This window comes from Acomys minous (genome assembly GCF_964271855.1).
Source record: "Acomys minous genome assembly, chromosome: 4".
In the NCBI taxonomy this organism is placed as follows: domain Eukaryota; kingdom Metazoa; phylum Chordata; class Mammalia; order Rodentia; family Muridae; genus Acomys; species Acomys minous.
Genome location: NC_140486.1, coordinates 34794713 through 34811001, shown reverse-complemented (window position 1 = coordinate 34811001; position 16289 = coordinate 34794713). Strand labels below are relative to the sequence as shown.

General features: G+C 41.6%; 2 protein-coding genes across 3 annotated transcripts in view; one reads left to right on the top strand and one right to left on the bottom strand.

Annotated features, from left to right (window-relative positions):
- LOC311596188 (uncharacterized protein) overlaps nt 1-799 on the bottom strand; it is a gene marked incomplete at its 5' end in the record, with an annotated part of 58119 nt that extends 57320 nt beyond the window's left edge. For both annotated transcript variants that reach the window (XM_084779418.1, XM_084779419.1), the window contains one exon: nt 709-799. In XM_084779418.1, coding sequence (XP_084635544.1) covers nt 709-799 — 91 coding nt within the window. The remainder of the gene's footprint in view (nt 1-708) is intronic.
- On the top strand, nt 758-3260 carry FTMT (ferritin mitochondrial). The gene has a single exon (XM_084779413.1). It carries the CDS (start codon nt 896-898, stop codon nt 1607-1609), a length of 714 nt encoding a protein of 237 aa, XP_084635539.1. The 5' UTR covers nt 758-895; the 3' UTR covers nt 1610-3260.
- Nucleotides 3261-16289: the final 13029 nt, after the last annotated feature.

Here is a 16289-nt window from a genome sequence, read left to right as displayed (position 1 = left end):
GCAGAATTCCAGGCCAGCTTTGGCTACAGAAAACAAGCCATTAAATCTTCAGATTTAAAAAAAAAAAAAAAAAAAAAAAAAAAGCCAAGCATGGTGGCGCTCGCCTTGAATCCCAGCACTCCAGAGGCAGAGGCAGACGGATCTGTGTAAGTTCGAGGCCAGCCTGATCTACAAAGCGAATCCAGGACAGGCAAGGGTAAACAAAGAAACCCTGTCTCAAAAAGCAAAAATAAAAACAAACAAAAAAGTGTCTACCTCTACATTGACAACAAATATAGTAAAAGCAAGCTTACAGCCAGTATGCACATTCCAATTTTTTTAAAATACGACTTCTTTACAATGAAGACAAATTCTGTATTTAAAAAGACAATGCTCTTTAAAAGCAGTCTACTACAGGTAGGAACTGTCCATTGCGCCGGTCATTGCTTCCCGCCTTGTGTATTTGTTATTTGTAAGTCTGGCATTTCCTTTCTATGTCCCTAGAATCTTAGACAGGAGAAGATTGGTGGAGAGAGACAAGGGACAGTCCAGTCCTTTCTTCATGAGCTACTGAGCCTACTCTTAAAACAGTGATTTTAATTTAGATAAACTAACCAACTAGACGCTATCTAGAACAGAATCTGGTGTTCGTAATTCAGCACAAGTCTTGTTATACGGCATCCACCTGTGTTCACTTTCCCAAGGGCCTAGTGCCACACTAATGCTTACCGCGACAAAAGACAGTTACAGAGCATCCGTGGCCACGATCTCTTAGAACTCGGCATCGTGAAAGAGAAGGGCCGTGTGACGCAGAAGTCATCGCTAAGGCTGCGTTCTTATTTAGACCTAACGTTCAACAGCAGACCTTGTGCTGAGCTTGCCTGGCCTCGGTTTCCCCTACTTTCAACCAGGAGTCATGCTGCCCTATTTCTGGTTCTTCTCCAAGCACATCGGCCCTGCACTGATATCCCTGCCCCGAACGCTACACAGATTCACTGCCCGACAGTCCTTGACCTCCAGGTATCTTTTAGATCCCCTCCCAGCCTCCCCTCGCCGCCTGCTGGCATCAGTAGCCTCCTCCCAGGACACCACTGGGCCTGCCAGGGTGCGCCAGAACTTTCACCCAGAGGCCGAGGCCGCCATCAACCGCCAAATCAACATGGAGCTTTACGCATCCTATGTGTACCTGTCCATGGCCTACTACTTCTCCAGGGATGATGTAGCCTTGTACAACTTCTCCAAGTATTTCCTTCGCCAGTCCTTGGAGGAGAGGGAGCACGCAGAGAAGCTGATGAGACTGCAGAACCAGCGTGGAGGCCGGATCTGCCTCCAGGATATCAAGAAGCCGGACCAAGATGACTGGGAGAGTGGACTGCGGGCCATGGAATGTGCTTTGGTCCTGGAAAAGAGTGTCAACCAGTCACTGTTAGACTTGCATACCCTGGCCTCAGAGAAAGGAGATCCTCATTTGTGTGACTTTCTGGAAACTCACTACCTGCATGAACAGGTGAAGTCGATCAAAGAATTAGGTGACCACGTGCACAACTTAGTCACCATGGGGGCTCCAGCTGCTGGCCTGGCAGAGTATCTTTTCGACAAGCACACCCTTGGGAGCGAGAGCAAGCACTAAGTCAGAGGCTGCCTTTCCAGTACTCAAGTGGGTCCCAAGACCCGGACTTAGCGGTCTCCTGCTTTCCTGCCCTTAAAATTCAACTCCGTCTTTACATTCTCCTTCTTTTTGGACTCTTCTGCCAGTGTTTCGTAGAGAAAATATACCGAGCCCAGTGTTCACCACAGCTTTCTACCAACATCAAAGTACTATTATATTTCCAGCCTGAAAGATAGCCCAGAATACTATGGTATGAAAAGGATGAAAAAAAAAAAACCATAACTCTGAAAGTAGATAGAAGATCATGTTCTTCGAGTATTGTCATCAAATGTTGCTGCTAACCATGAACTTAAAATGAGATTCCATGATTTTCAATTCAACATTCTGTACCATCTTGAAGAGCGTATGCAAAATGCTCAGTGGGGGAAAGATATAATATATAAATAACTATAACTCTAAGACAGAGGTGTGGAGTACTTTGAAAATCAGACATCTAAAATTTTGACAACTATGCTATTTTCCCAGTGTGCTCTGAAATGGCAGTGTATAGGGATGACCTAGTTTTTTTTTAAACTTTCACGGCAAATTAGGTATTGGCTACATCAAGTATCAGTGGTGTTGGACATCTCAGTGGATTCACGCTCTAAGGGCTCTGAGAAGTCTTTTAATTAAACACACACAAAAATATCAAAAATGCCTTATACTCGGTTTCAGTGTTTCCCAAACACATGCTGTCTCAAGACAGGGTGATTTGGGCTTGCTTTGTTATGCTCTTTTTGCCTTAAAAAATAAGTACAACACAACAGAGCAGGTCAGTTTGGCTTCAGTATCTGTACCAGACTCTAACCATAGGGTTGTACCATCCAGATGGAAACTCTTTCATAAAATGAATTGCATCATGTTTATAATGCAGGGGATGAAGAACTACGGGGTAGAAAAAGTCAAAAAAGGATGAAGAATGAATCCTCCTGGGTGAAGGTTTTTTGGAGGGAAGGGGTAAGATGAGTGGGAGGTGATGCTTGTTGAACAGGTATTGGAATAAACCAGAGACCTATGTGATTGATGGCTGGGGGAACAGCCTGGGAATAGCGGTGTGTAGGTAGCTATAAGGGACAGAGGGTGTTTGGCCGAAGTTACTATAGATGTGGGAAAAGAATATGGCTTCCAGTGTTCCAATGGAGGAATGCTCAAAACACTGAACAATCAGCAGCTTAGCCTGCATTGACATGAATGTCTATGGTTAATTTGAGTCCTCTGAAACACAAATAACAAAAAGTTGGTACACAAGAAGCTAGGGAAAGCTGGGCTTGTTTGTTGGCTCTTATAGGAAAGTCTTAAAATCTGTAAGAGTCTTACATTAGGCTTCCTGTAAATCTGGTGCCTAAGGAGGGAAAGAAAGTGATGAGTATTTTCATGGAAATTTATTGTTCCATGGAAATCTGTACAGAGCTAGCAAGAGACCTTCAGTCAAAGTCATCAGAAGAAGCTCAGTATCCCAGACACTGACCTAAGTTCTTTCCAAAGTCCTGGGTGATTGATGCAGAAGAAATGCTGACTTTTGGAGGAGCAGCTTGGGGCCCTCAGAAAATTAGGCCCCCTGTAGCCTGTAATTTGAAGACTATGTGCCCGTGATTACGCAGATCCAACTGTTTCCAGGGAAACGCCATACATGGGATAACACGGGAGCTGCCATTAAATCCAATTTTGTTAAACACATTCTGATGTGGGCATAAATTTCTAGTGCATTATTTTAAGAACGATCAGTGTCACACATGGGGTTACATTACGTAAGTCTAAATATATAGGAAGACTTACAGAAAATATTAGAATGACTGAAATATATATATGATTTAACTAGGGCCTCTCTAGAAGTGGCATTGTAGTTCACGTTTTTAAAAATCATCTGTTAAAAAAAGACAACATTCTTATGGCTATCATAAGAAGTTATGATTATTATAAGTTCTTATCCTTATTACTATCATAAGAAAAACAAAATATAAGATGTTAAGAAAGACAATAACGTCTTGAACTATGGTCAAAATTATGGGAACAGAATAGAAACAAATAGGTGCTAGTGAGAATTCAGAGATTAAATCATTTAAATCTTGTACTCATGATCAATTGCATGAAAAGGGTGACAAAAACAGGATATGGAAAGTAAACTGATATGTCTCAAGTCAGTTACTGGAAAATATGTGATTTAAAAATAAACAGCGCTCTCAGCAGGAGATCTAAGTAGGGGAGGGGGGAGTGTGTGATGGTTCCAGTCCACTTGTGTTGATTAGTCTCATTTTCCATGTTATTCTGAAGTAGTCTGTTTTGCTGCACAGAAATCCTATTATCTGTCTTTAGAAATTTTCCTCTTCAGTTTTCCTAGATGAGTGTTTTTCAAAACAGCACATCGTAACCCATTAGTATGTCCTGAGATTGGTTAGTGAGTCACCATGCACTTTCTGTGAACAAATTAGAACGGAAGTGAATGCTGGTGAGGTACCAGTGCTGTCTAACGACGTTTGCTTCAGGTGTGCGCGTGTGTGTTCTCATGAGCTTACATTTTCAGAGGGTGGCATTTCCTGTTCTGTTGCCGTCTCGAAGACTCAATAGCTATTCTTTCAGATAATTATTTTATAGTCTCCTAGCTCCTCAAGTCTCCCAATCTCTTTTTCCTACTGTCAGCGATAATCCTTTTACTCACTGAGAAATTAGAAGTAACCGCAGGAAAATTTCACTGGTCCTGCACTGAATTAATCACCCCCTTACATCTGTATATATTTGTTACGCTTTGGGTTGTGCTGCAACAGTTGGAGGAGACAGCCTCAGCCTTCCCACAGAGCCCACGAGCAGAGGATGCCTATAGTAAGGTCTCCCGCAAAGGTTTCCCATCTTCCTTAGTTGATTCCCATGAGAATGGAAACTGCCCTTTCCTCCCACCACCACTCATCTTTAACAAATAACATTATCCTTAGACTCAAAATACTTGTAGAAAACAGTAAGCTACCACCATGTATCCACCGCTTTCCAACGTGTCTTAGGTCTGCTCTCCAAAGGTCAACTCTCTACTTTCCCTCCTTATTTTTCTCTCACTTGATCATTCCCAAGTTTAGCTTCACACAGAGTCTGTCTCCCTTGTCAAAGTTGTGTGGCTTCGGCATTTACAAATTCATTTCCAGCCTCCTCTTATTCAACGCTGTCGGTGTGTGAGGTCACTCACTGTCCCATACCTCAGTTATCCTTTAACCCTCTCTGATGCTCCTGACCTTTAAATCCTGAACCATGCTAGAGAGCTGCCCTTGCTTCTCGATTTCTCACGTACAGCTGCATTTTTTTCCTACAGATCTCATCAAACCAAATGAGTTTTTTTTTAAATAGCATATTTATATAATGCAATAATTCTTCCCTTTGAACTCTGGGCTTGAGTACCAAACATTGGACACTTTTCTTCAGCTATATATCAAACATCTCAAATCTGTCCTGTTTAAAGCCACATTGTTAATTTCCTTGCCCTCCAAAGACTGTATATTCCAATCTTTTAATCTCTATACATACAGTCCCATTCTACCACTATGGTCCATCCATACACAACCCTCCTCTTTCTTCCCATATTGTAATCATTGCTCCTCTCTAAAGCCTCTGTTTTCCTATTAGCTCTCATCCATCCCTGCATCACTATGGTTTACATCACGTTCTTTACAGCTCTGACTGTATCCGTACTTATTTATATAGTCTTGTTTCTCCACAAGGCAGCACCCAATGTGGGTTTCTATTTTATTGACTCCAACCTTAGAGCTTTTATTTTTACTTTTCAAGACTCTTTCATTATTCCCCTAACTTAGACAAAAAAAAAATGTCCAGCTCATGATGTGTGTCATGCCTCACATAGCCCTGTTTGATTTTGGTGCCTGATGTTCTTGGACCAGATTCACTTTTTATATGTTTATGGATGTTTGTAACAAGCGGTAAGAGTTGAAAGAGGCGGAGGAGGGGTGTGTGTTGAATTTCAAGAGTTATAAATACCCATGAATGTTGGGATCATCAATATTATCTCTCTATTATGAAAACAAGAAAAGATGAAAGAGAAGCAGGGAGAGGAGGAGAAGGAAAGGAGGCAGGGGCCAGGGGATAAGGGGGGTCAGTAACCCAGCCGTATTTGTCGCCACTGGCCCCGGGACATCCAGCCTGTTCCCTCTGTGATGAGCACTTTCCTCCAAAAGCAAATATAAGTTGCATTTTCACCCCCTTCACTCTCTGATCACCACTATAGAGAGACTTCTGGGTCATCTATCCCAACTTAGTCTCTGTCTCTTCCATTACTCAATTCCTCTCTTTGATTTTCATTTCTCAATGGCATTTATTACCACCAGATACATTTTTTTGCTTTGCTCAGAATTTCTTCTCTCAGGTCAGACCCTTTGTTTTGTTCACCACTGTCATCATAATTCTAGCGACCTGCCTGCCAGCTAGTAGGCCCATAATGATAATGAATGACTTAATGATTAAAATATCCTGAAACTAGTCAGAAGTGATAACCTAGACATTTAGGAAAATTTTGGAGAGAACTCATGTATGGAATTCTCATAAATTTTATAAAACCAATGAAAACTATGGTAAAATATTAGTATTGGAGAAGGGGCTGGAAGCGTCTCAGGAAGATATTACTAATTAGTAATTGCTCTTAGTATTACTACTGGTACCCAAAAGAAAGAGGAAAACGGGAGACAGGCCCCAATACAGAAATTTACAAACTGGATAGGCTCTATATAGATTTAGGGCAGATAAAATTTTAAATTCCTTGAAAAAATTCAGAAACAGAAGATAAAAATATCAAGACAACAGTGTTAAAATGCAGCACTGATCTTAGAGGCATGAAAAGAGTTCCTCCCGGATAGGGCAGGGCAGAGTTTACAGTGCCTGTAGACTGAGAGACCATCAGAGCTGGTGATCAGAAAGTCAATAGTTATTTCAGAGTAATGCCTTTAGGAGTGGTGGAGGCAGAATGTCAAATCAGATTAAGGGAAATGAGGTGGAAAATATAGAATGTGCTTTTTCAAGGTTTTTTTTTTCTTTCTCTCTCTCTTTAATCAAGAGCACAGAGAGGGAAGGTGATTGTAAATGTTAGAAAATAAGTCAGCAAAAAGGATAGGCTTGAGAAACAAGCAATAGGACAGCCTTCCAGGGAGAGTGCTATCCAAGATCAGCAGAGCTCAGGCACTACCTGGAAGGCCCTGTCCTCACAAACCACTGAGCACTGAATAGAGAAGAAACAAAGTTTCAAATGAGAAGAAAGCAAATTGAGGGTTCTTACCTTGGCAGAGCCCATTTTATAACTAAAATAGCAAATGAGATCATTTATGGAAACATGCCTATCAATGTAAAAACATTTAATTAACACTATTCCTAGATATTATTACAAATTATAAGCAAACAAATTAAAATTTTATAACTAAGAAGTAAATCTTTGTGCCTAACATTTAAAACAAAATCTGCGGCTTTCACAATATAAAATACTGCACCAGCACTAAGATGAAATCATGGATTAGAAGATGCCTCTGTGTGACTTGGTGACTGAGAAAAGATTCTTTCCCAAAGAGGGTGAGTATTGAGAACACAGAGAGAATGGTAGGATGGCTGAAAAGTATGGATAAACAGAAGGGCTACTCCTTGCAGAAAGGTAAGGATCACATGACTGCAGTGACCTGGCTGTTGGCATGGGTAAGTGCAAGTGAAAACCTTATCTAAAGGGCAAGCCAGGCTAGTCAGCAAGAAGACACTGGAAGTTGTACCCACCGGACGAGCCTACAGTCCTTGACAGCCTTGAATTCCATTGCTGGTTTTAGTGAGAGGGTGACTCCCCTAGCACTATGGGTCAGGGGGAGAGAATGTTTCCATCTGGTCACTCTTTGTGAGGGAAGGGGCTGTGACTAGACACAACCTTGAAAGGGAATCTATTGTTTTAGCTGAGCTTCCGTGGAAGCCTGAGAAGAACAAAAATAAGTCAGAGGTCCTGGAGTCACCCTGCCAGAACCACAGGTTCTTAGAGACAGCTGCAAAAGGCGATGGTAAAGAGACCATCAAACATTGATGATGGTCTGGCAACAAGAAGCTTGAAGGCTCAGCCAGTGAAGAGTCAAGTAGGCAGAATCTCTGCCCTCAGCAGCTAGGAACTGACACCAACAATTGATAATTACAATAGCCCGGAGCTAGGTCAGTTAGTAGACGAAACTCCAAAGCCGCAAGGCTCACTACCACGGAGACTGAGAGCTCTGAAGTTCCGTTATGCTACTGAACACTTACAGTCTGATCCCTCCGGTGGGGTGTTTAACGCTTAGTGGATTTTGAAAACATGGATCCTAGTCTTCTGCACAGATCTCAGTGCTATGTTTGCATCACGGGGCTACAAGCTAACCACCTCCAGGGTATATGGACTAAGGAGCCTCCTCTCAGTAGAGCAAGCTCCCAAGTTCAGACTGCAGAGGGACACTGGTGTGGAAAGGAGAAAATAAAGAAAGCTCTGCTGGATATTTGACAGTGGACGACAGGCTCAGGAGCAAGCTAACCAATCACTAGATACAGCGGTTCCCAACCTGGGGGGGGGGGAGGGTTGCATATCAGGCATTTACATTAAGATTCATAACAGTAGTAAAATTACAGTTATGAAGTGGCAACAAAATAATTTTATGGTTGGGGTGACCACAACAGGAGGAAGTGAATTAAAGCATCTCAGCACTAGGAAGGTTGAGAACCAACCACCGATCTAGAAGACAGATCTTCAAGGCCCCCCAGCCCTCCCCTCTATCCACCATACAACCACCTAATTGACACCAATTTTGAAGTTTTTGAAAAGAAGCTAATACAACAGTCTTCCCTTTTGTGTGCCTTCTATGTTTCATGCCCTTGACCTTTTATGATGTAATACATGGTGCCACAACTCTTTTTTCTTTTTTAAAGAGCTTTGGTGTTGTTCCTTAAATGTCCTTCTTATGTTTAATTTTGTTTAGAGTTTGTCAAATTACTGAGCAGTCTCTTTTGCCACCTGCCCTTTCTTCTCTTTCTCTTCATTCGTGTTTTCATTTCTTTTATCCAACTTGCTTTTTCTTTACTTTCCCTTTTATTATCTTCCTGTTTTTTATTTCATTCATCTACTATTTCTCCTACATTTTTTTTAGCTTAAAATACTAATTCTGCCATTTTCTGTTCTGTATTCATTGGTGGCCTACTAGTGGACTTTAGTGGAATTTACGTGGATTTTAAAATTTTGTTCAGTTGGCTCTGTAGCTGTCGTAACAATTTCCTTTTTATTCCTTCTAAGTGGTACTGTAATTTGCACACTTCAAAGAGGCTGCTTACTAAGATCTTCAGATAGATGTTGAAACAGATATACCACGATACAGAAGAAGAAAACTGCTAAAGCAAGGCAATATGATCCCAAAAAGTATAGATGAAGGAAGATTGTTCAAAGCAAAGTGTACAGACAATTCCTTTTCTTACTCAAGGCAAATAATAAAGCAATCTGTTTATAGGGAGTTTGATAAGATTTCAAGTAGTATACCAAAGAGGCACTATATGTACAAACAAACAACGAAAGAAAAAAAAGCTGCTCAATTCAGTGGATGTCAAGGGTTATGTTGTATCAAGGAGTGTGCTATAAGGACCAAATAGCAAAACCAAAAATATCTGTCTTCACAACACAATATTTTCCAAAAAGTTACAACGTACATTAATTCTGCTATATGAGCTAGCTATGTGGTAACTTTTTTAATAGCAAAAATCATTTATTAGTGGTGAATGCATTAAGCAATGTATAAAAAATGTTGTAGGTATGATCTGATCTTAAAAGGGGTAGAGGTATTTTTAAAAGCCAGTTTGTCTCTGCACACTGTTTCCAGGCAAACAGAAGGTATTGGAAGTTTATCCAAAGAGGTCTGGAGAGCAGAGCTGTTGATGCTTAGACTCTGATCCTGGATGACAGCACTGATAGAACAAGTACCACTCAACTTTTCAGTTATCATAAGAGTTAGTGATAAATATGGCGTCACTGAAGAAATGATTCCTTCTGCCACTACAAGACACAACTAAATCAATAAATGTATGCAATGCACTGAAATATTAAATTGAGTACTCTTGTTCGTTGTCAACATTATCTACTATAGTATACTCATTGTGCCCAGCGATGGTCATTAAAAAGAGGGACTTGGAAAAATAATAGGAAAAGATGTGATTACTCTATAAGACTCTAAGACTCATATTCATGTTTAACAAAGTATTTCATTAAAAACTGATGCACAAAAGCATTAAAATTGACTAGGTTATTTATGTTGCCATCAGGATATGAGTTTCATATGGGCCAACATATTGAATCACCACCAATTTCAAGAATGTCTTGAAAATTTTGGTGTTGGTTTTAATGACATCATTTGTTATTTGGAAATAAGGTATCTAAGTCAAGGCAACGTAGTAAAAAGAGTTTATTATTTGTGATATAAAGTCATTTATGGTATGAAAAAAATGGTATTTGTGTCAGTACTTGACAATGAAAACTGGTTTACAGAAATTGCATTGTTTACTGCATTTAGTTGTTCATTTAAATGAGTTAAACATGGGTCTTTAAGGTAAAAAGCAGCTTATCAGTAAAGTTATTTCAAATCATAACAGCATTTTAAATGAACCTGAAGTGGTGACCAACTCATCTTAAGACAATTTTATGCATTTTAGCACACGGAATAAACACAGGCCTGTAACAGCACAAAATATGTATCTTTGCTTTTTGAGCTGATATAGCGACTTGAAAGTAGATTTTAAGATTTCTGGAAAAAAAAACACATTTCCCTGTTTCTGTGACTCCACTTTTAATCAACATCAGTATGTTCCCTGCCAATTTTCACAATAAAGTGCATAGAGCTAGATCTGGCGTTCACTTTAAAAAAAAAATGTGTCTATTACATTTTCCAGGCCTGTCTTCCCTGAGACAACTATCTCTCACCTCATAAACAAACCACTTCCGGCATTGCCTCTGGGCAGCACCTACAACTACATTTCAGGAATGAAGCACGCAGAAAATAAATTTGGCCCCAAGCTATCTGGTGAGCCCCTTGAGAACTCACCGAGAACTTCAACTCTATCTATCAAAACAGATACTGTTCCATTAGTTCTTCAAATACATTATCAAGTGTCCCACTAATTTGATCTCGTCTTTTTTTCTTTCATATTAAAAAATAACAAAAATTCTTATTAGCTAAGTTTATTTATTTTATGTATTAGTGATTGAAATGTGGGGATGTGCTGAGCAACTTTCAAGGAATCTCCAAGTGGAACAGCACATAATTAGGTTGTTTTTTTTCTTAATGGGGAAACTTTCGTTGATCTTTGGCAGGAGGTATGAAAAGTATACACTGACCTAATTACTGCTCATCATAGTTCACTACTGTTTGTGTGTTTGAACCAGCAAAGATGAGAGCTTGAAACCCTGATCGCAATCTAAAGATTGACTTCTGACCTTTATTGAGCCTTCCTCAACTGAAGTAAGCATCTTTAAGTTAATATAGCAGTCACAGAAAATATAATTCATTGCGAATTCAAATTGAACATAGAGACAATGTTCTTGTGCAAAATATGAGAGTAGTAATACTTTATGATGACTTTGCACTAGGAAATCTATGAAATTCCCTTATTCGTGTTAACATTTTTCTCACAGCTCTGTCTTCTAGGTGTTATTTCATCTTTCTAATACACTTAGACTGAGAAGTCATATCAATTTTAAGTGTCTAAGCCAAACTTATACCCTGGGGTTTCCACTTTCATGTTCTAGAGATCTGTGCAGCTCTGCTTTATAGTGAAGGATTTGAGATCAAATCCATGTTAAGTTCATCGGAAAAACTAAATGAAATACTTATTCCACAGGAGATTCCTCAGTACATGCTTCGTCTTCAACAACATGATTTATGAGCTTAATTACATCCATTAGTAGAATATAATGATATCAAAGTCTTAATTATTAGATTTCAATCACACTAATTGGCCCTGAAAATATTAAAGTGTCAGCAGTATCTAAGTTGAATGTCTTGATGGTTAACTTTTTATTGTCACACGTGAAATACCGTTAATAATAGATGCAAATAGGTAAATAAAAATAATTTTCCTCATTGCCCTGTGCAGCATGAGAAGACAGGCCTACGAGCACACTGGTCAACGCAGTCTACAACATCTACTCCAGCTATGTGCTGCCAGAGGGAATAGAGGAGCCAGTCCTGCAGAACTAGATGTCATTACTGAATGGGGCCAGTCCTAGGCCATCTGGCTGGCCCCCACCATGGAGCCATTGTGGCTGCAGCAAAAGCTACTTGCCCTGCTGGGAGACAGAGAACACAGGGCAGCGATGCTGCCTGCAGTGTGCAGGTACAGGGGTTGAGGATAGTTAGGGGTAGAGGTGTGCAGCAGCCTGGAGCTCACCTGGAACCTGTCCCCAGAATCCCTGCCTGGCCACAATATCACCCTGATCCTTGGCAACAGCAGGATATCCAAGAGGAGTCTCAATGATGGCCCAATATTTATGGTACATCAGAATCCAGAAACCTTGAACTAGACCAATGACCCATTGCAATAACTATTTACATGTAAAGCTGTTGGACAAAAAAAAAAAAATATGCGGTGTGTCACACTGCAGTTTCCAATGCCATTATGATGACTGAGTGTGAGATGGAGAGGTGGGAAAGGGGGAGGAATCAGGCAGGTGAGTGAGTGGTGAAGAGAGACATCGATGGGATCACCTTAGTCGGTGTGATGGCGGGCCATGGTGGACAGGGGATGAAAGTGTCGCTGCCACGTGGGACCAACAAAGTGGTGTGCAGCATCCCGGAGCTTGCCCTCTGACTCAGCCCCTGTACAAGCTGCCAGGCTGTTGTCCTGGTTCTGGGCGAGGGCGTGTCCAGGATGAAGAATGGTTCGTTTTCTGAATTAGACCTGCTCAAAAGATCTCGGTGGTCCATGGCGCCCCTGGAAGCCACTTTGGTATCCATGGTCTGCTGCCCCAGGCCATGTTCAAGCTAGAGATTCACATGACTGCCCATGATCCTGCAGTAACTGGGAGCCGTGTTGATGTCCCTGGTTTGAGTTACCATGGAAGGCTATATGGATATCCTTCATCTGGGCCAGCCCCTGAGGCCATCCTGATGTCTTTGGTCTGTGCTGCCACCAAAGGTTGTTTCTGGGTCTGTTGTCCTTACCAGCTCAGTTTGTGTTGATGTCCATGGCCCAATTTACCACCAAAGACCATGTGGATGTGCTGTAGCCTGAACCTATGTTGGCATTCAAGGGCTGTGCTGCTGCAGGGGCCATATTGGCCTGCACTACCACTTAATAACATGGTGATGTCTATTCTGTGCTGCTTCCAGAGCCCAGATCTGTGTTCCCACAGCACCTGGGGGTCTGTGTTGATGATGTGCATGGCCCATGTTATCACTGAAGGCCATGTAGATGCCCATGGTCTGTGCTGCATCCTGAACCCGCATTGATGACCATGGGCTGTGCTGCCCCTGAGGGCCACATTGATAGGAGTGTCCTGGGCAGCCACCTAAGGCCATATCGATGTCCTTTGTCTGCACTGCCACCAAGTGACCCCAGTAGCAGCTGAGGATTGTGTTGATGTCTGTCATCTGAACTGCCACCACAGACCCTGCCAAGGTCAGTGGCTTGTGCTGATTCCTGAAACCATGTGGATGTCTGTGGTCTTTGCTGTCATCTGAAAGCATGTTCCTGCTGATTGTAAATGGCAAGGAAGCTACTTTTGCAATGGTATTGATGACTGCAGACTCACAATTGAGAACTGTGTTGGGGGAAACATGTGAGTAGAAATCTGTGAAAATGCAGTGACTTCAGAAGTAACAACAGATGAGTATTCCGTTACATAATACAGAGACGCTGTCCAAGCACCGATGAAATTATCACTGCAATATGTGAGGACTCAAAGGAAGAATCACTGCAAACAAATAAAAAGTCACAATAACATGGGAAGAAAACTATTTGCACAACAAAGACCTAATCTAGATGGAAACATGATGACCATGCCTTGAAAGTCTCTCTGCCACAGCCCACGTGGCTTGCTTTCACCAAGGCCTGCTAGATTATAACATGAATTATTCCCGCTCTTTGCATCTCTTGCGTTAGCATTCTTGCATGGCCACCATGATCCTTAGTGGTACCCTCACATACTCTGCTGCAGTCAGGTATCCTGACCCACTCTCCCATCCCTTCGCCATCTGTTCCCAGGTTGGTAGACACTTGGCACAAGGACACACTGCAGGGCTGATCTCCCCTACTCCACAGTCCTATGCATCATTTATTCCTCCGGTGTCCTTCCCTTTAATGTCACTTGTACGTTGCATGACATCCTACCCTAAAAAAGTCTGCATTACTGTCTCCAGTTTCTAGTCTCCAAGGACTAAATAAACTGCTATACAAGAGCTGTTTAATCAGTGAATCAAACTACCAAGCCATGTTAGAGCCTAGCTGCACAATGCATTCAGTCATGTACATTAGAGACATAGTTATCTAGTCATAGAAGACACATTTATCATCAACAGAGCATCTTAGCATGATTATAGTAACCACATCCAGAATGCTGACATAGCTGCCTAGAATAATGAGACTACCTCTGTCAGTCACTTATACTTTTAAGGTTGAGATCTTTAACTCTCAGGAATCTTTAAAGTTACAAACTGTAAGTTCTTCGTTTCTGAGCATTTTATCTCTATAGTATTCACAAAGGAAAATATGCTATGTAGAAAAGTAAGGATATTCCAGGAAAGTGGGTCATGGAAAGGTTTCAGAAGGAGGTTTCTCCAGGTAAAAACATGAATTTTTCATATTGTTTCTACTCTCAAAGCATTTGAAGCATTTTAATTTTCTGAGACAGGGTCTTGCCATGTAGCCAGGCTGACCTTGAACTGGGGATTCTCCCGCTGGCTGCTCACCTCCAGTGTGGATCAGAGGCCTGTACCTCCACACCTGGCTGAGCTTGCTGTGTGGATGCGCAATTGCTGCATGTTGAGGTGTTTTTATTAGACATATTTTTCTTGTATAACTTTCTATCCCTCTCCCCTACCCATTTCAAGCATGTTGCTGTTCACTCAGATCTCCAGATGACCTAGTGGGCACCTTGTGCACCTGTTAACCTGCTGATCACCCCAGCTAGATTATAGTAAGATTATTGGCACTAAAAGGATCAAATTTTCAGCTTCTGGGAATACTAATAGAGCACTGAGTGAGGATCACAGAAACAACACCACCCTCCTTTCTAGGGCTAGTCCACATCTCGTGGGCTCAGTGGAGGAGTAGAGAGAGAGGTCATACAGGAGCATTTGACAAAGTCACTTTTCCTCCATCTTAAAATGTCCATGCAGGCATACCCTGCCTCCAGTGAGCCCTGTAGGATCTGAGACCACAGTGATTGCCGCACAGCCCACCCCACCCCAAAGTTTAATTGGTTGTTCTTCTTTTATCTTCAACGGTTGCCTTTAATCTTAAATTAATTCCCATAAGTTTCTTCCAAAGCAATACCTCTGTCTCAGAATCAGCAAGCTACTCCACATCTGAGAACTATGCTTTCTCATTCAAAATTCAACATGAGTTCATTGGGTATATGCACATGTGATAACAGATAGGGCTGGGGAAATGTTCGTCTAGAGGACCTGCGTTCAGTTCCCAGCACCTTCACAGCAGCTAACAACCATCTGCAACTGCAGTTCCAGAGGACCCAACACTCCTTTCTGGTCTCCAGGAACACTCCACGCACATGATGAAGGGATGCACATTTGGGCAATACACACATACACGTATGTTGTTTTACTTGAAAATCCCTGATCCTTCTACTTTACCAATAAAGACTCAGGTGCCAGCTGTTGTGGTGAAAAACCTACTATCTAGATCTGAGTAGATTCTCCACAGTTGAGAGGAGAGTGGGGTCTAACTTTCATATGTACTCTAGTGCCTCGTATTTGACCACGTCCCCTGGAGGGGGAGACCTGGTGGCACTCAGAGGAAGGATAACAGGTTACCAAGAACAGACTTGATACCCTATGAGCATATACAGGGGGAGGAGGTCCCCCTCAGTCACAGTCATAGGGGAGGGGAATAAGGGGAAAACGGGAGAGAGGGAGGAATGGGAGGATACAAGGGATGGGATAACCATTGAGATGTAATATGAATAAATTAATAAAATAAAATTTTTTAAAAATCTGCTAGCTCAGAGAGGCAGAGAAAGCACCCCACTGACCTTTCTATTCAGCTCATGTTCCACTGGAAAAAGCCCCAAAAGGCTCACTAGCTCAGCTGACAGCCCCAGAGGAAAAGGCCAAAAAACCAAAGGGCAAAGGCTTGCTAGTTCAAAGTTCAAAAAGCCAAAGGACAAGAAGCGGAGGAGCTCAAGAGCTAGAGAGGTAAGAGCTAAGCTAAAACCTCAAGGTAAAGGACTAAAGCACCAAAGACTAAAAACCTAAAGACCTTTCTACTTCTACATGTTGCCTTAAATACCTTTCAACTCAATGTCTCTCCTACTCTTTAATCCCTGTCAGGTGGTTTCTTGTTCTGCCTCTTGACCTACGCTTAATTTTATTAAACCCTGTGTACAGATATCTCTGGGATTAAAGGTGTGCATAAGGCTGTCTGAACCACACCTTAATCACCTGTTTATAATAAACAGTTCTTAGATTAA

What these genes read in the sequence shown, in the direction of transcription:
- FTMT (XM_084779413.1), top strand. Translation starts at nt 896, where the DNA reads ATGCTGCCCTATTTCTGGTTCTTCTCCAAGCACATCGGCCCTGCACTG.